Consider the following 19,751-nt stretch of genomic DNA (forward strand, 5'->3'; position numbering starts at 1 on the left):
ATACAAGTGCCCTATAAAAACTAAGTTTTTTGTCACTTAGTGACAACTATCCTTGGATACCCTTGACTGAGCACATTTAATTGACAGAACCCTTAAAGTGGTGAATGCACTCTGTCACTTATTGTCACCTTTTTATAGCGCAAAAGGAAATGTTTGATTTTGTTAAAATAAAAACATATGTTTAATGTCAGAAAGACACTGCTTATTGTATCTCCTGGGACTATAAGTGCAAATGGAGTACATTTTTGAGTATGGAGAGGCAACTTGCTGCCATTGGGTACTATGGAATATTTAAGTTTTAGGCACTCTGAGATATACAGTAATGCTGGTATTTTGCGAGCATATAGCAGCAAGCACAATGTACCTGCTTTTCTTCCCTGTAACTTGAGGACTTATGATTTTTTTTTTGGGTGAGGCCACATGTATTTTAGCAGAAGCCAGCTAGGCCTGTGCATAGAGCAGCAGGATTTGGTGGACAAAGTGACTTTTGAAGTGTAGTTTTGTGCTCTCCAACATTTTTTATTTATTTAATTTATTAAAAATAAGAGTCCCCTGTTGGTGATCCCTACATATGTTCCTGTTCTCCAGTTGATTAGATTTCCCAGCACTCGGGGTAGCATAACACCACTGAGCACTGCTCATGCATAGGGGCCAAATGTATGTCCTCAGTGCTTACTGCCATATACCCCCAGTATTCCTAGTGTTACTCTGTAGCACAGGTGTATGGAATGTTGAATAACATTGTTTTCTGCATCATTTTCTCCAGGAGCACAAAGAAACATGGTAGAAAAGTCAGAGAATGGACCACTTCTTCCTCTCAGCATCACACCACCCCCTGAGCTACTTGGGGAAGTTTTCAGGGAGCATTACACACCCTTACCATATATGGCTGCCATCCACAAAATGAAGAGGCTCCATACTGGGGAATACCTGTGCACTGAAAATTTTGAAGAGGTTCTGGAGAGAAGGCAGGCAGCTAATGCCAAGGAAAGAGAACGAGTGAGAGTGTATTTTAATGAAATTGAAATAAAAATACCTTATTTATATATATAAATATATATATATATATTTTTTTAATCCATTCCATATCCAAATAAATGTGTTGATTTAGATGTAATATTTTGTTATAATCCAATCTGTACTCTCAATAATGCCCCAATACTGATGATTAATTGCTGCTTGCACAGCAGATATCACTTGATTCATCATGATTCTGTCATTTAAGTCTGAACCCTTACACCATATTGATTTACATTGAACACCCAATCAATTGTCACCTTCATGCATGACAGTCCCCAATTCCATCCTATGGTATTCTTACTCTTCAAGCTACCCAAGTACTCATGGGTCCTTTATCACCTACCCTGCACTGACTGTACAAATCAGTAGTAAAGCACAAACATCATTATTTACACACTTCCAATATCTCTTACTGGATCCAAAAAACAAATACTTTTCATACTCCAACCATCACTTTCTACAACCTTAGCAAGATTGTGGTAAACCTAGTATGTATAAAACTAAAATCAAAATTTTTTGTTCATTTCCTTTCTGTCCTGGTAGTAAATCTAAACTTCTCCCATAAACCCTATGTATCTCAATGCAATTAATATACCAATAAACCATGTTAGTCACACCCTTCCCCCTTTCTTACCATAGATTACATTTCCTTCTCTTATTCACTCACTCCAATAGACTATAAAAACACGATTTCCCACCCTTTCAGTTCCCCTAAATAACACTCCACATACTCCTCTTTCTACTCCCTTCACACATATTGTGAACTCTTTACTCATGCCCCTACTTGATTGTGCTCTTAACATTTTTTTCTAGGAACTAAAAATATTAAAGTTTTAAAATCTGAGCATTATGCGGATGTACTATTTCTTATATACCTTCTTGGCTCCCATCTTTCAACAGATTAGAAATATCAACAGTGGCTTTTCTAAGCTGAAAACAATTGTTCCTTTAATCCCTAAAGACAGAAAACCAAGCAAGGTAGACACACTTAAAGCAGCAACAGAATATATACGGCTGCTTCATGATATCTTGGAAGAGACTGGAGGGTATGAGGTAAGTCTGCCAGGGACACTAAACACAAATTGTAAACTACATGATTATAAACCTTAATTTAAAAGAATAATTTTGCATTGAAAACTGCAGCTTTATTTATTTTATATAGGTGGCAAGAGTGCACAAGCGGTTACTAATGGGATATACATTCCTACCAGGAGGAGGCAATGTTTCCCAAACCTCAAAAGCCTATAAATTCCCAGCCCACCTCACTTATACCTCAATTTAAAAACTTTGCCTCCTTAGGAGGTGGTGAAGCATGATGTGCTTGATTTCTTCAGTGAAACACTCTTCTAAGCATATTGAAGCCCAGTTCCTCTCTAAGTACAGTGTTTGTCTGAGGGAAGTGAAGGGAGTACTGTCTAATGATACCATGTTTTTGCCTCTGGAAAATCTTTTCATACAGGTTCTCTGTAAATTCAGTCACAGAGATTCATCTTCTGCCTCCCTTTATAGATCGACATTATACTCCTCTACCATTACCTCTGCTGATATGTTTCAGTACTGGTTTGGCTGTCGGCTATATGTGGATGGGTGTTTTAAAGGTAAGTATAATTTTAATTTTTTATTAAGACACTCTCAGCTATGGATTGGGCACTTTTTAAGTTTTTATGTACAGTATATTTTTATATAAGCTGCCCAGAGTCATGTATTTATTCTCCTTATAGACATTGCAGCAAGAGTATAAGTTAAAGTATAATTAGTAATTGGGGGCTATGATTTTATTATATGAAGAGCCATATCTTAATCCGTTTTTAAGGACATGTCATTTTAAATTTTCGTGTACAAATGCACACGAGATGATGCTTTTTACGTCATCTGTGACAAGGCATCAATTTGCGCCATTTGGCTCTAAACTTTCTGTGCCTTTTTTTTTTCCCCATTAAAAACCCACCTTCTTATCACTCTCTGCCCTCATACATTTATTAGAGGGCTATATGCAGCACTTGTTTTTTTTACTTCTTAGATAAACAATGTATATCAGATGCTATTTTATTATAAATATTCATTTTTTTTTTCTCTTGCAAGATGTATCGAGTCCACAAATTCATCCAATACTTATACTTGTGGGATATTCTCCTTCCCAACAGGAAGTGGCAAAGAGAGCACCCACAGCAGAGCTGTCTATATAGCTCCTCCCTTAGCTCCACACCCCAGTGATTCTCTTTGCCGGCTCTAAGCAATAGGAAGGGTAAAGTGAGTGTGGTGACAAAAATGTTAGTTTTATTTTCTCAAGCAAAAGTTTGTTATTTTAAATGGTACCGGTGTGTACTATTCACTCTCTAGCAGAAAAGGGATGAAGATTTCTGCAAGGAGGATGATGATCTTAGCACTTTGTAACTAAGATCCACTGCTGTTCCCACAGAGGCTGAGGAGTACAGGAAAACTGCAGTTGGTGTAACGGTTTGCATGCTAAGCTGCACTGAGGTATGTTCAGTCATTTTTTTCTAAACAGACTGATAATTTTAGAAAAGGCTGACAGTATCCCCATGAGGGAAGGGTAAGCTGTATTCAGAGACTTAGTATGGATTTCCAGCTTGCATAAAGGGCTAAGTTGACACTTATGAGAAAAACGTTTTTTATTAAAAGGATTAACGTTTTGAGGGACTTTGGAGGTTCATTTTGGCTTATTTAAGGGTTATTAACCCACATGGCTAGTTTAGAAACACTTTGGTGTGTTTCTTTTAGGCCCCACAGACATCAAGTGAGGTGGGAGGGGCCTATTTTCGTGCCTCAGATGCGCAGTTAATTTTACAGACAAGACATCAAGCTGCTACTCCGAAGGGTCCTGCTGTACTTGAGGGCCTAAAGGAAGTTTTTTCCCCACAAATCTATCCCTAAGGGCAGGTAGGCGCCACAGCAGAGCTGTGGCAAGGTGCTGAACTTTTTTGTACCGGTTTTTGACGTTTTGTCAATCCGGTTTTTCCATTAAGGGGTTAATCGTTTGACTAGTGGGGCAATCTTACTAAAGCTTTATGAATCCACTGTAAAAATTTCAAAAAGTTTACTGCTTTTTTACACTGTTTTGCAGAGTTTGTGCATCTTTTTTCTCTTAAAGGCACAGTACCGTTTTTTTCTAAGTATTGTTTTACTTTGAATAAAGTGTTTTCCAAGCTTGCTTGTTTCATTACTAGCCTGTTTAACATGTCTGACATCAAGGAAACTACTTGTTCAATGTGTTTAGAAGCCATTGTTGAACCCCCTCTTAGAATGTGTCCCACTTGCACTGATATGTCTATAAATTTTAAAGAGCATATTGTAGCACTTAATAATATAGCGCTAGATGATTCTCAGACAGAAAGAAATTAGGTTATGCCATCTAGCTCTCCCCAAGTATCACAACCAGTAACGCCCGCACAAGTGACGCCAAGTACCTCTAGTGCGTCAACTTTATTTACTTTACAAGACATGGCCGCAGTTATGAATACAACCCTCACAGAGGTTTTATCTAAACTGCCTGGGTTACAAGGGAAGCATGACAGCTCTGGGTTAAGAACAAATGCTGAGCCTTCTGACGCTTTAGTAGCCGTATCCGATATACCCTCACAATGTTCTGAAGTAGGGGTAAGGGATTTGCTGTCTGAGGGAGAGATTTCTGATTCAGGGAAGACGCTCCCTCAGACAGATTCTGATATGACGGCCTTTAAATTTAAGCTTGAACACCTCCGCTTGTTGCTCAGGGAGGTATTAGCGACTCTGGATGATTGTGACCCTATAGTGGTTCCAGAGAAATTGTGTAAAATGGACAAATACTTAGAGGTTCCTGTTTTCCTGTTTTTCCAGTCCCTAAGAGGATTGCGAACATTGTTACTAGGGAGTGGGATAGACCAGGTATACCGTTCGCTCCCCCTCCTGTTTTTAAGAAAATGTTTCCCATATCTGACACCATGCGGGACTCGTGACAGACGGTCCCTAAGGTGGAGGGAGCTATTTCTACTCTCGCCAAGCGTACAACTATACCTATCGAAGACAGTTGTGCTTTCAAAGATCCTATGGATAAAAAATTAGAGGGTCTCCTAAAGAAAATTTTTGTTCATCAAGGTTTTCTTCTCCAACCTATTGCTTGCATTGTTCCTGTAACTACTGCAGCTGCTTTCTGGAAGAGGCTCTTCAGATGGAGACCCCATTAGAGGATATTATGGATAGAATTAAGGCCCTTAAGCTGGCTAATTCTTTCATTACAGATGCCGCTTTTCAACTGGCTAAATTAGCGGCAAAGAATTCAGGTTTTGCCATTTTAGCACGCAGGCCGTTATGGCTTAAGTCCTGGTCAGCTGATGTGTCATCAAAATCTAAACTTTTGAACATCCCTTTCAAAGGAAAGACCCTATTCTGGCCTGAACTGAAAGAGATTATTTCAGACATCACTGGAGGGAAAGGCCATGCCCTCCCTCAGGATAAAACAAATAAAATGAGGACTAAACAAAATAATTTTCGTTCCTTTCGAAACTTCAAGGGTGGTTCCTCTTCCCCAGCTGCGAAGCAAGGGGGGAATTTTGCCCAATCGAAGTCAGTCTGGAGACCTAACCAGGCTTGAAACAAGGGTAAACAGGCCAAGAAGCCTGCTGCTGCCTCTAAGACATCATGAAGGGGTAGCCCCCGATCTTCGCTCAGGCTTGGGCAAGAGACGTTCACGACACCTGGGTTTTAGAAATTGTTGCCCAGGGTTATCTTCTAGACTTCAAAGACTCCCCCCCAAGGGGGAGATTTCACATTTCTCAATTGTCTGCAAACCAAAGAGAGAGGCGTTCTTACGCTGTGTAGAAGACCTACATACCATGGGAGTGATTCACCCAGTTCCAAAAGCGGAACAAGGGCTAGGGTTTTACTCAAACCTGTTTGTGGTTCCCAAAAAAGAAGGAACTTTCAGACCAATCTTGGATCTCAAAATTCTAAACAAATTCCTCAGGGTTCCATTGTTCAAGATGGAGACTATTCGGACTATTCTGCCTCTGATCCAGGAGGGTCAATATATGACCACCATGGAATTAAAGGATGCGTATCTGCACATCCCTATTCACAGAGATCATCATAAATTCCTCAGGTTCGCCTTTCTGGACAGACATTACCAGTTTGTGGCCCTTCCCTTCGGGTTGGCCACGGCTCCCAGAATTTTCACAAAGGTGCTAGGGTCCCTTCTGGCGGTTCTAAGACCGCGGGGCATAGCAGTGGCGCCTTATCTAGACGACATCTTAATTCAAGCGTCGACTTTCGAGCTAGCCAAATCTCACACGGACATCGTGTTGGCTTTTCTGAGATCTCATGGATGGAAGGTGAACATAAAAAAAAAAGAGTTCTCTCTTCCCTCTCACAAGAGTTTCCTTCATAGGGACTCTGATAGACCCGGTAGAAATGAAAATATTTCTGACGGAGGTCAGGAAATCAAAACTCGTAGCCACCTGCCAAGCTCTTCATTCCATTCCTCGGCCATCAGTGGCTCAGTGTATGGAGGTAATCTGAATTATGGTAGCGGCAATGGACAGAGTTCCTTTTGCCCGCCTACACCTCAGACCACTGCAACTATGCATGCTCGAACAGTGGAATGGGGATTATGCAGATTTATCTCCTCAGATACATCTGGATCAGGAGACCAGAGATTCTCTTCTCTGGTGGTTGTCACAGGACCACCTGTCCCAGGGAATGTGTTTCCGCAGGCCAGAGTGGCTCATAGTAACGACAGATGCCAGCCTGCTGGGCTGGGGTGCAGTCTGGAACTCCCTGAAAGCACAAGGTTTATGGACTCAGGAGGAAGCTCTCCTCCCGATAAACTTTCTAGAACTGAGAGCGATATTCAATGTGCTTTAGGCGTGGCCTCAACTGACTGTGGCCAAATTCATCAGATATCAGTCGGACAACATCACAACTGTAGCTTATATCAATCATCAAGGAGGAACACTGAGTTCTCTAGCGATGATGGAGGTGACCAAAATAATCCGATGGGCAGAGACTCACTCTTGCCATCTTTCAGCAATCCATATTCCAGTGGTAGAGTACTGGGAGGCGGATTTCCTACTTCATCAGACTTTTCATCCGGGGGAGTGGGAGCTCCATCCAGAAGTATTTGCCCAGCTGACTCAGCTATGGGGCACACCAGAATTAGATCTGATGGCGTCCCATCAGAATGCTAAGCTTCCTTGTTACGGGTCCAGGTCAAGGGATCCCCAGGCAGTACTGATAGATGCTCTAGCAGTGCCCTGGTCCTTCAACCTGGCCTATGTGTTTCCACCGTTTCCTCTCCTTCCATGTCTGGTTGCCAGACTAAAGCATGAGAGAGCTTCTGTGATTTTAATAGCACCTGCGTGGCCACGCAGGACTTGGTATGCAGATCTGGTGGACATGTCATCTGTTCCACCATGGACTCTGCCAATGAGGCAGGACCTTCTAATACAGGGTCCATTCAAGCATCCAAATCTAATTTCTCTGTGGCTGACTGCTTGGAGATTGAACGCCTGATTTTATCAAAGCATGGTTTCTCTGAGTCGGTCATTGATACCCTGATTCAAGCTAGAAAGCCTGTCACCAGGAAAATCTATCATAAGATATGGCGAAAATATCTTTATTGGTGTGAATCCAAGGGTTACTCATGGAGTAAGATTAGGATTCCTAGGATATTGTCTTTTCTCCAAGAAGGATTGGAGAAGGGATTATCAGCTAGCTCCTTAAAAGGACAGATATCTGCTTTGTCTATTCTTTTACACAAGCGTCTGGCAGATGTTCCAGACGTTCAGTCATTCTGTCAGGCTTTAGTTAGAATCAAGCCTGTGTTTAAACCTGTTGCTCCGCCATGGAGTCTGAATTTAGTTCTTAAAGTTCTTCAAGGGGTTCCGTTTGAACCTATGCATTCCATAGATATTAAGCTTCTATCTTGGAAAGTTCTGTTTTTAGTTGCTATCTCTTCGGCTCGAAGAGTTTCTGAACTATCTGCGTTGCAATGCGACTCGCATTCTCTTGTTTTCCATGCTGATAAGGTGGTTTTGCGTACCAAACCTGGATTCCTTCCTAAGGTTGTTACTAATAGGAATATCAATCAGGAAATTGTTGTTCCTTCTCTGTGTCCTAATCCTTCTTCCAAGAAGGAACGTCTGTTGCACACCCTAGATGTGGTTCGTGCTTTAAAGTTCTGCTTACAAGCAACTAAAGATTTCCGTCAAACATCTTCATTGTTTGTTGTCTATTCTGGAAAGCGGAGAGGTCAAAAGGCTACGGCAACCTCTCTTTCTTTTTGGCTGAAAAGCATCATCCGTTTGGCTTATGAGACTGCTGGCCAGCAGCCTCCTGAAAGGATTACTGCTCACTCTACTAGAGCAGTGGCTTCCACATGGGCTTTTAAAAAGGAGGCTTCTGTTGAACAGATTTGTAAGGCGGCGACTTGGTCTTCGCTTCATACTTTTTCCAAATTTTCCAAATTTGATACTTTTGCTTCTTCGGAGGCTATTTTTGGGAGAAAAGTTCTACCTGTCTTGTCCCTCCCTTCATCCGTGTCCTAAAGCTTTGGTATTGGTATCCCACAAGTATTGGATGAATCCGTGGTAATGATTCGGACTATGAGTATATATTTTTTTTTTATGTTCTTTTAACTGATTTCCCTTTCTCCCAGAAAAAAAGAAACCCTGCTAACCAATCACAAACTAATATTCAGATGTATATCAAACTATTTTTGCCCATGTGCAGACTGGGGAAGCCTGCCCTCTTGTATTACCTTAAAGGGAAACTGAACCCAATATTTTTTTCTTTCGTTATTCAGAAAAACATGCAATTTTAAGCAACTTTCTAATTTACTCCTATTATTAAATTTTCTTCATTCTCTTGGCATCTTTATCTTAGATGCCGGCCCATTTTTGGTGAACAACCTGGGTTGTTCTTGCGGATTGGTGGATAAATTCACCCACCAATAAACAAGTGCTGTCCATGGTTTGAATGGACCAAAAATTGTCTGGCTCCTTAGCTGAGATGCCTTCTTTTTCAAATAAAGATAGCAAGAGAACGAAGAAAAACTGTGTTAATCTCACCATATCTGTGCCAAAACTATATTGCTAACTCAGCGACTCCGGCCACCCACGGCACAGTGCTCTTCTCCAATGAGGTGACGTTTTCACCTCTAAACCAATAGCCGTGTGTTTATACATACCACTGTAAACAAAGAATAACAAGAAAATTTGATAATATAAGTAAATTGGAAAGTTGTTTAAATTGAAAACTCTATTTGAGTCATGAAAAGGAAAATAAAGGTTTTATGTCCCTTTTTTCAGGGGATATGTCTTAGTATTTAATTTTATTACTCTGCCTGAAGTTTAATTCTGCTCATGCTTTATGGGTTTACATGTTCTTTTAGCAGTTTGCTCTGTAACGCTGTCACATTTATCCTGCTTTACAGAGTGTGCTCCCATGTTTTTGTCACAGTAGGTCTGAAGCAGCTATAGCGTATTTTGTAGTAATTTTTGAAAGACAATGACCTGCATGGTTTCCTTCATTTTCTACTATGTAAAATGGGTATGATTTTGTAGATGATTTACTTACTGCTTTTTTTATACACACAGTAAAATGTACTGGCGGTCTTAACATTTATCTGTGTCTTATTATGCTGTACATATTGGAGTATACATATGAGTGAGAGAGAATAAAAAAAATATAATACAATACCTACTGATCTTTTAGTTTCTCTAACGGTATATTTTGCAACATTATCTTTGCAATGTCAGTATAGATCACATTGTACATTTTGTACAAACTAATGCTATGTTTTCTCTAGAGCAGAGAATTGTGTCTGGCACCTTAATTTTATTCCCCTTATCTGTCCCTATTGTCCATTTTCCCCCTCCGCCAGCCACCTGATTAATTTACTTCCTGTTGTGGCTGACGGTGTCCATTTCAATCGAAATAGCGCTGGGGGTGCTATTGCACATGCGCAAGTAGTTTCTGGCGGCACTTATCTCTAATATAATTAGAAAATGCTGGAAGGTTACTGCTCAAGCGCATAGTGCGCATGTCGTTTATATGGAGGCAAGAGTGCAGGACCGCAAGGTGCAAGCAAGAAGTCTGCTGTTTCTGAAGTGTACTGCATGGAGAAGAGGAGTGAGCGTAGGACTTTGAGTCAGCGTGAGCACACAATTCCCAATAAGAGCTCATACTGCCATCACAGACTCATAGGTTGTGAGCATCTCTGGCTATGTATGATATCATCCAGACAATCCCAAGGTCTCATTCATACACCAACAGACTGCAGGATTGCTAAAGAAAGTGTGGCACAGACAATGTAACATTGCTCCCATATGCAATGCATACAAAGGGTTATCCTAACACCCCGTTAACAGGGCTGGGCAAACCCCAAAGTCATAAAGAAGCGGTGATATGTTCACAACAATGTCACCTGTGCACAAATATCAGAGCTACCACCCTAATTCCAATACCTGACCTTAGACCATTCTTGCTCACGGATATCATGGCCAGTAAGATGTTGGTATAAGCCCTGTTCTTGCACATTTTACAATGAACTTTAATTATTTGATTTGCCCTGTTTTCCTCCAATTTTTCCTGTGTTGTTTTTATATTTTTCACTGCCCTAGAAATGATGGCATTCTGCACTGTGATTCCTGCTGCATGACTGCAAGAGCTCATGTATATCCGCCAATTAATTCCAGCATTTCTGGGGCAGTGGAAAAAAAACACAGGAAAACCGGAGGGAAATAGGGCAAATCAAATAATGAAAGTGCATTGCAATTTTTTTTTTCTTGTTGTTTTTTCTCTTGTAAGGTGTATCCAGTCCACGGATTCATCCATTACTTGTGGGATATTCTCCTTCCGAACAGGAAGCTGCAAGAGGACACCCACAGCAGAGCTGTCTATATAGCTCCTCCCCTAACTGCCACTCCCAGTCATTCTCTTGCAGCTCTCGACAAAGGAAGTATCAAGAGATATGTGGTGACTTAGTGTAGTTTATCTTCAATCAAAAGTTTGTTATTTTTAAACGGTACCGGCGTTGTACTGTTTTTGCCTCAGGCAGAAATTAGAAGAAGAGTTCTGCCTGAGGTTTTTGATGATCTTAGCGGTTTGTAACTAAGGTCCACTGCTGTTCTCACACATAATTGAAGAGTATGGGAAAACTTCAGCTGGGGGAATGGCCTGCAGAATTATCTGCTCTGAGGTATGTTCAGTATATTTTTTTCTAGAGAGATAAGGTCTAGAAAATGCTGACAGTGCCTGATATATTTAAGGTAAGCCTGATTACAGTGATTTAACAAACGACTGGGATCATGCTTGCAGTAAAGGGTAATATTCATTTTAATTGCTCTTATTACTAAGTATGTAAAACGTTTGCATGATATATAAAAAACGTTTTTTACTGAAGGTGATAAATCTTTATTGGGGGCCTAGTTTTCCACATGGCTAATTAGATTTCTCCTAGGAGTAGAGTAGTTATTTATGGCCATTTCACTTTGTGTGCATGGTGGGAGGGGCCTATTTTCGCGTTCTAATTGCGCAGTAGTTTTTGCAGTCTGAGACATCCAGCTTCCCTGACGGAGTCCCCTGACATATAGGACCTCTGTAAAGGGTTTTTGTTCTTACAAAAGTCGTTTTAAGGGCAGGTAGGAGCCACAGTAGAGCTGTGGCAGTTTGCTTGTGACTGTTTATAACAGTTTTTTATCGTTTTTCTGATCCGTTTTTGAGCCTGAGGGGTTAATCATCCATTTGCAAGTGGGTGCAATGCTATTTTAGTCTATTATACACACTGTAAAAATTTCGTAGAGTTTACTGCTTTTTTTCACTGTTTTGCAGTTTGTGATTGTTTTTTTCCCTTAAAGGCACAGTACCGTTTTAATATTCTGCTTTTTAACATTTATTAAAGTGTTTTCCAAGCTTGCTGGTCTCATTGCTAGTCTGTTAAACATGTCTGACATAGAGGAAACTCCTTGTTCATTATGTTTAGAAGCCATTGTGGAACCCCCTCTTAGAATGTGTACCAAATGCACTGATCTTACTATAAATTATAAAGACCATATTCTGGCTTTAAAAGATTTATCACCAGAGGAAATTGACAAGGGGGAAGTTATGCCGACTAACTCTCCCCACGTGTCAGAACCTATAACTCCCGCTAAAGGGACGCCAAGTACATCTAGCGCACCCATTGCGTATACCTTACAAGACATGGCGGCAGTTATGAATCATACCCTTACAGAGGTATTGTCCAGACTGCCAGGGTTACAAGGAAAGCGAGACAGCTCTGGGGCTAGAACAAATACAGAGCTCTCTGACGCTTTAGTAGCTATGTCTGATATACCCTCACAATGTGCAGAAGCCGAAGCAGGAGAGCTTCTATCTGTGGGTGATTTTTCTGATTCAGGGAATACACTTCAACCTCATTCTGATATGTCTACATTTAAACTTGAACACCTCCGCGTGTTGCTCAGGGAGGTTTTAGCAACTCTGGATGACTGTGACGCCATTGTAGTCCCAGAGAAATTGTGTAAGTTGGATAAATACTATGCAGTGCCTGTTTACACTGATGTTTTTCCAATCCCTAAGAGGTTTTCAGAAATTATTACTAAGGAATGGGATAGACCAGGTGTACCGTTCTCTCCCCCTCCTGTTTTTAAAAAGATGTTTCCTATAAATGCCGCTACACGGGACTTGTGGCAGACAGTCCCTAAGGTGGAGGGAGCAGTCTCTACCCTAGCGAAGCATACAACTATCCCTGTCGAGGACAGTTGTGCTTTTCTAGATCCAATGGACAAAAAATTAGAGGGTTACCTTAAGAAAATTTGTATTCAACAAGGTTTTATTCTCCAGCCTCTTGCATGCATTGCCCCAGTCACTGCTGCTGTGGCCTTCTGGTCTCTAGAAGAGGCTCTACAGGTAGAAACCCCGTTGGATGATATCCTTGACAAGCTTAAAGCTCTTAAGCTAGCCAATTCATTTGTTTCTGATGCCGTTGTTCATTTAACCAAGCTAACGGCTAAAAATTCAGGTTTTGCTATTCAGGCGCGTAGGGCGCTATGGCTTAAATCCTGGTCAGCTGACGTTACTTCAAAGTCTAAGCTTCTCAACATTCCCTTCAAGGGGCAGACCCTATTCGGGCCTGGACTGAAGGAGATCATTTCTGATATTACTGGAGGAAAAGGTCACGCCCTTCCTCAGGATAGGTCCAACAAATTAAGGACCAAACAGACTAATTTTCGTTCCTTTCGAAACTTCAAGAGTGGCGCAGCTTCAACTTCCTCTAATACAAAACAAGAGGGAAATTTTGCCCAGTCCAAGCCGGTCTGGAGACCAAACTAGGCTTGGAACAAGGGAAAGCAGGCCAAAAAACCTGCTGCTGCCTCTAAGACAGCATGAACGATCAGCCCCCGATCCGGAAATGGATCTAGTAGGGGGCAGACTTTCTCTCTTCGCCCAGGCTTTGGCAAGAGATGTCCAGGATCCCTGGGTGTTGGAAATTGTGTCCCAGGGATATCTTCTGGACTTCAAAGCTTCTTCCCCAAAAGGGAGATTTCATCTCTCACAATTATCTGCAAACCAGATAAAGAGAGAGGCATTCTTACATTGTGTTCAAGACCTCCTAGTTATGGGAGTGATCCACCCAGTTCCAAAGGAGGAACAGGGGCAAGGCTTCTATTCAAATCTGTTTGTAGTTCCCAAGAAAGAGGGAACCTTCAGACCAATCTTAAATCTCAAGATCTTAAACAAATTTCTCAGGGTCCCATCCTTCAAGATCAAGGAGGGTCAATATATGACTACCGTGGACTTAAAGGATGCTTATCTTCACATTCCGATACACAGAGATCATCATAGGTTTCTCAGGTTCGCCTTCCTAGACAGGCATTACCAGTTTGTGGCTCTTCCCTTTGGGTTAGCCACGGCACCAAGGATCTTTACGAAGGTTCTAGGGTCACTCCTAGCGGTCCTAAGGCTGCGGGGTATAGCAGTAGCCCCTTACCTAGACGACATTCTGATACAGGCGTTGAATTTTCAAATCGCCAGGTCCCATACGGACATTGTTCTGGCATTCCTGAGGTCTCATGGGTGGAAGGTGAACGAAGAAAAGAGTTCTCTATCCCCTCTCACAAGAGTTTCTTTCCTGTAGAAATGAAGATTTACCTGACAGAGGCCAGGTTGTCAAAACTTCTAAATTCCTGCCGTGTTCTTTATTCTACTTCTCGCCCTTCAGTGGCTCAGTGTATGGAAGTAATCGGCTTAATGGTAGCTGCAATGGACATAGTGCCGTTTGTCCGCCTACATCTCAGACTGCTGCAACTTTGCATGCTCAGTCAGTGGAATGGGAATTACACAGATTTGTCCCCTCTACTAAATCTGGATCAAGAGACCAGGGATTCTCTTCTCTGGTGGCTATCTCGGGTCCATCTGTCCAAGGGTATGACCTTCCGCAGGCCAGATTGGACAATAGTAACGACAGATGCCAGCCTTCTGGGCTGGGGTGCAGTCTGGAACTCCCTGAAGGCTCAGGGCTCGTGGACTCAGGAGGAGGCACTCCTTCCGATAAACATTCTGGAACTAAGAGCGATATTCAATGCTCTTCAGGCTTGGCCTTAGCTTGCTGCGGTCAGGTTCATCAGATTTCAGTCAGACAATATCACGACTGTAGCCTACATCAACCATCAAGGGGGAACAAGGAGTTCCCTAGCAATGTTGGAGGCTTCAAAAATAATTCTATGGGCAGAGGTTCACTCTTGTCATCTATCAGCTATCCATATCCCAGGAGTAGAGAACTGGGAGGCGGATTTTCTAAGTCGGCAGATTTTTCATCCGGGGGAGTGGGAACTCCATCCGGAGGTATTTGCACAGTTGATTCAACTTTGGGGCAAACTGGAACTGGATCTCATGTCGTCTCGTCAGAACGCCAAGCTTCCTTGTTACGGATCCAGGTCCAGGGATCCCAAGGCAGCACTGATAGATGCTCTAGCAGCGCCTTGTTCCTTCAACCTGGCTTATGTGTTTCCACAGTTTCCTCTGCTCCCTCGTCTGATTGCCAAGATCAAGCAGGAGAGAGCTTTGGTGATTTTGATAGCACCTGCGTGGCCACGCAGGACTTGGTATGCATATCTGGTGGACATGTCATCCCTTCCACCATGGACTCTGCCGCTGAGGCAGGGCCTTCTACTTCAGGGTCCTTTCAACCATCCAAATCTAATTTCTCTGCATCTGACTGCTTGGAGATTGATCACTTGATTTTATCAAAACGTGGTTTCTCTGAGTCGGTCATTGATACCTTAATTCAGGCTCGAAAGCCGGTCACCAGGAAAATCTATCATAAGATATGGTGTAGATATCTTCATTGGTGTGAATCCAAAGGTTACTCATGGAGTAAGGTCAGGATTCCTAGGATATTATCTTTTCTAGAAGAAGGATTGGAGAAGGGATTGTCAGCTAGTTCCTTAAAGGGACAGATTTCTGATCTGTCTATTCTTTTACACAAGCGTCTGGCTGATACTCCAGATGTTCAGGCGTTTTGTCAGGTTTTAGTTAGAATCAAGCCTGTGTTTAAACCTGTTGCTCCGCCATGGAGTTTAAATTTAGTTCTTAAAGTTCTGTTTTTAGTAGCTATCTCCTCGGCTCGAAGAGTTTCAGAGTTATCTGCTTTACAATGTGATTCCCCTTATCTCATTTTCCATGCAGATAAGGAAGTGTTACGTACCAAACCTGGTTTTCTTCCTAAGGTGGTATCTAATAAAAATATCAATCAGGAGATTGTTGTTCCTTCACTATGTCCTAATCCTTCTTCAAAGAAGGAACGTCTATTACACAATCTTGATGTGGTTCGTGCTTTAAAATTTTATTTACAAGCTATGAAGGATTTTCGTCAAACATCTGCTTTGTTTGTGGTCTACTCTGGACAGAGGAGAGGTCAAAAGGCTTCGGCATCTTCTTTCTTTTTGGCTAAGAAGTATAATCCGCTAAGCTTATGAGACTGCTGGCCAGCAGCCTCCTGAAATAATTACTGCTCATTCCACTAGAGCGGTAGCTTCCACATGGGCTTTTAAGAATGAGGCTTCTGTTGAACAGATTTGTAAGGCGACGACTTGGTCTTCGCTTCATACTTTTTCTAAATTCTACAAATTTGATACTTTTGCTTCTTCGGAGGCTATTTTTGGGAGAAAGGTCTTGCAGGCAGTGGTGCCTTCCGTTTAAGCGCCTGCCTTGTCCCTCCCTTCATACGTGTCCTATAGCTTTGGTATTGGTATCCCACAAGTAATGGATGAATCCGTGAACTGGATACACCTTACAAGAGAAAAAAAAATTTATGCTTACCTGATAAATTTATTTCTCTTGTGGTGTATCCAGTCCACGGCTCGCCCTGTCATTTTAAGGCAGGTGTTTTTTATTTTTAAACTACAGTCACCACTGCACCCTATAGTTTCTCCTTTCTCTTGCTTGTCTTCGGTCGAATGACTGGGAGTGGCAGTTAGGGGAGGAGCTATATAGACAGCTCTGCTGTGGGTGTCCTCTTGCAGCTTCCTGTTGGGAAGGAGAATATCCCACAAGTAATGGATGAATCCGTGGACTGGATACACCACAAGAGAAATAAATTTATCAGGTAATCAGAATTTTTTTTTTTTTTTTTTAATACACAATGGTAAAAAAAACAAAAACAAAAAAACTTTGCTTTATATGTATGGTATTTCGGCACTGGACTGACCGTAATAGGCAGGATCAGACTGATATACTACAGGAAAGTTCTACCCTGTGAAAAGCATTACTGGGCAAAAAGAAGCTGCACCCAGGTGGTAAATCGCCATAGAGCAGACTAACAATGGGAGCTGGTTGTTCGTTCCTGTGAGGTCACTTCTCTGTGTGTGTATGTATGTGTGTGTGTGTATGTATATGTGTGTGTGTATTTATGTATGTGTATATATAAAATATAAAAAAGGCACTCACTGGAATTTAGCTTAGAAATTAGTCAGACTTACAGAAAACAGTGCCAGTCAATAACCATGTTCAAACATTTGGGGTGGATCGTGTCCAGTATGTATATCCACTCTGCTTCCCTTTCTAATAAACGTTTCTCTCTGTCACTGTTTTCTGTAAGTCCGACTAATAGATCTCACCCATCGGTTTCCGCTCAGGTTTGATACTGCTACATTGCCCCTTGAAATGGAATCAGATGTGATACCAATGTATCATCTCTTTGCCTATATGTGTGTAGTTCAGTTGACTTTTCTGTTTGGATCACTTGACTCATACTCCCCTTCTTCTATGTATGACCCCAGGTTTGGTTTAGTGCCCTTTTTTTTATGCCCCTCGGACTGCCTTTTATTTGAAATATGTATGATCTGTGCAGCATAGTTTTTTTATTCTGTTTTTGGGGTTTTCTTTTTTCTTTTTTTTCCCTTTTCCTGATGCTTTTCAGTGCTATGTACACATTGTTTATTGCTTACTTTGCTTATTGCCTATTTGAGCTGTTATCAAGATTAATCAGTCTGTCTCCTAGTGTTGTTTACAGTTATATACCTTCACATATCTAAATTATGGTCCAGTCTGTTTACCCTGTGTGTGGCTCCATCCGCTCACAGGCTCAGACATTTCACACTCTAGGGACACCCTTTATGTATACAGATATTCTCTTTTTGCCCTGGGGATAGTATTTGGGTGTTGGTGCTTTGCTTTTTCTTGTTATACTTGTGGTTTTTACTTAACAAGACATGCATACGACAGGAGGCATGTCCTTCCCCATCAATGAGCACTGCTATGTCCCATGCCGCTCCAACCTCTTGTTGTCCGATATATTTAGCATAGATCTAGTGTACATGCCTCTCATTTCTAGATCCCTCCCCCGCTGCTACATTCAGCCCCTGATATCTCTGGTACATTTTCCCATGTTTTATTCAATATTGTCACACATTCCTAGTGTATACTGACATAGAGGCGCACCCCCCCCCCCATCTATGTAGACTAGCATGTTGCCGCCCACTGATCAGCTGTTCTTGCTCCAATGCATTAACATAGCCGATTTCTATCAGCTTGCGTGCTCTGACTTTGTCCATACTCCGCTCTGCTATTCTGCATATTGCGGTCTGTACGATCTTGCTTGTACACACATCTCTCTCATTTTAACTGACTTTAGCTAGTGGGGCATGTAGCTGCTGTTATATTACATTGAGGCTTATCACTAGTTCCTCATTTTAACCTGTATCAGTGCGTATCTAGTCTAGTGCCTAAGGGCAGAATCGAGCTGACTATTATGGGACACCATTAACCCTGTTCATTATTATGGGATACCATTTACCCTGTCTCTATGCACTTGAAGTTTGCAGCTCATATGTATCTGAGGTTGTATATGTATTTCATACCCTGCATTGAACACTTTTGTATATAGGGTGATTTGTATTGTATTTTATCTTTCTTTCATGTAATTAGCAAGAGTCCATGAGCTAGTGACGTATGGGATATACATTCCTACCAGGAGGGGCAAAGTTTCCCAAACCTCAAAATGCCTATAAATACACCCCTCACCATACCCACAAATCAGTTTTACAAACTTTGCCTCCCGTGTAGGTGGTGAAGTAAGTTTGTGCTAGATTCTACGTTGATATGCGCTTCGCAGCAGGCTGGAGCCTGGTTTTCCTCTCAGTGTGCAGTGAATGTCAGAGGGATGTGAAGAGAGTATTGCCTATTTGAATTCAATGGTCTCCTTCTACGGGATCTATTTCATAGGTTCTCTGTTATCGGTCGTAGAGATTCATCTCTTACCTCCCTTTTCAGATCGACGATATACTCTTATATACCATTACCTCTACTGATTCTCGTTTCAGTACTGGTTTGGCTTTCTACTACATGTAGATGAGTGTCCTGGGGTACGTAAGTCTTATTTTTTGTGACACTCTAAGCTATGGTTGGGCACTTTTTTATATAAAGTTCTAAATATATGTGTTTAAACATTTATTTGCCTTGATTCAGGATGATCAATATTCCTTATTTCAGACAGTCAGTTTCATTATTTGGGATAATGCATATGAATATATCATTTTTTCTTACCTTAAAATTGACTTTTTTTCCCTGTGGGCGGTTAGGCTCGCTGGGGCTGAAAATGCTTCATTTTATTGCGTCATTTTTGGCGCTGACTTTTTTGGCGCAAAAAAATTCTTTGTCATTTCCGGCGTCATGTTTGTCGCCGGATGTTGTTCGTGTTTGCGTCATTTTTTTGACGTTTTGCGCCAAAAATGTCGGTGTCACCGGATGTGGCGTCATTCTTGGCGCCAAAAGCATTTAGGCGCCAATAATGTGGGCGTCTTTTTTGGCGCCAAAAAATGTGGGCGTCATTATTGTCTCCACCTTTTTCTTCTGTTATGTGTGATCAGTCCACGGGTCATCATTACTTCTGGGATATAACTCCTCCCCAACAGGAAATGCAAGAGGATTCACCCAGCAGAGCTGCATATAGCTCCTCCCCTCTACGTCACTCCCAGTCATTCTCTTGCACCCAACGACTAGATAGGATGTGTGAGAGGACTATGGTGATTATACTTAGTTTTTATAACTTCAATCAAAAGTTTGTTATTTTACAATAGCACCGGAGCGTGTTATTGCCTCTCTGGCAGAGTTTGAAGAAGAATCTACCAGAGTTTTTTACTATGATTTTAACCGGAGTAGTTAAGATCATATTGCTGTTTCTCGGCCATCTGAGGGAGGTAAAAGCTTCAGATCAGGGGACAGCGGGCAGATGAATC

At 41.7% G+C, this 19,751-nt stretch overlaps 1 protein-coding gene across 1 annotated transcript in view; it reads left to right on the top strand.

Moving 5' to 3' along the window:
• Positions 1-780: 780 nt before the first annotated feature.
• Positions 781-19,751, top strand: part of FIGLA (folliculogenesis specific bHLH transcription factor) — an 82,023-nt gene continuing 63,052 nt past the window's right edge. Inside the window, exons 1-2 of the mRNA XM_053719381.1 lie at positions 781-999; positions 1,921-2,073. Of these exons, the coding sequence (XP_053575356.1) occupies positions 781-999; positions 1,921-2,073 (372 nt within the window). The remainder of the gene's footprint in view (positions 1,000-1,920; positions 2,074-19,751) is intronic.

Source organism: Bombina bombina, chromosome 6, assembly GCF_027579735.1.
Source record: "Bombina bombina isolate aBomBom1 chromosome 6, aBomBom1.pri, whole genome shotgun sequence".
Classification (NCBI taxonomy): domain Eukaryota; kingdom Metazoa; phylum Chordata; class Amphibia; order Anura; family Bombinatoridae; genus Bombina; species Bombina bombina.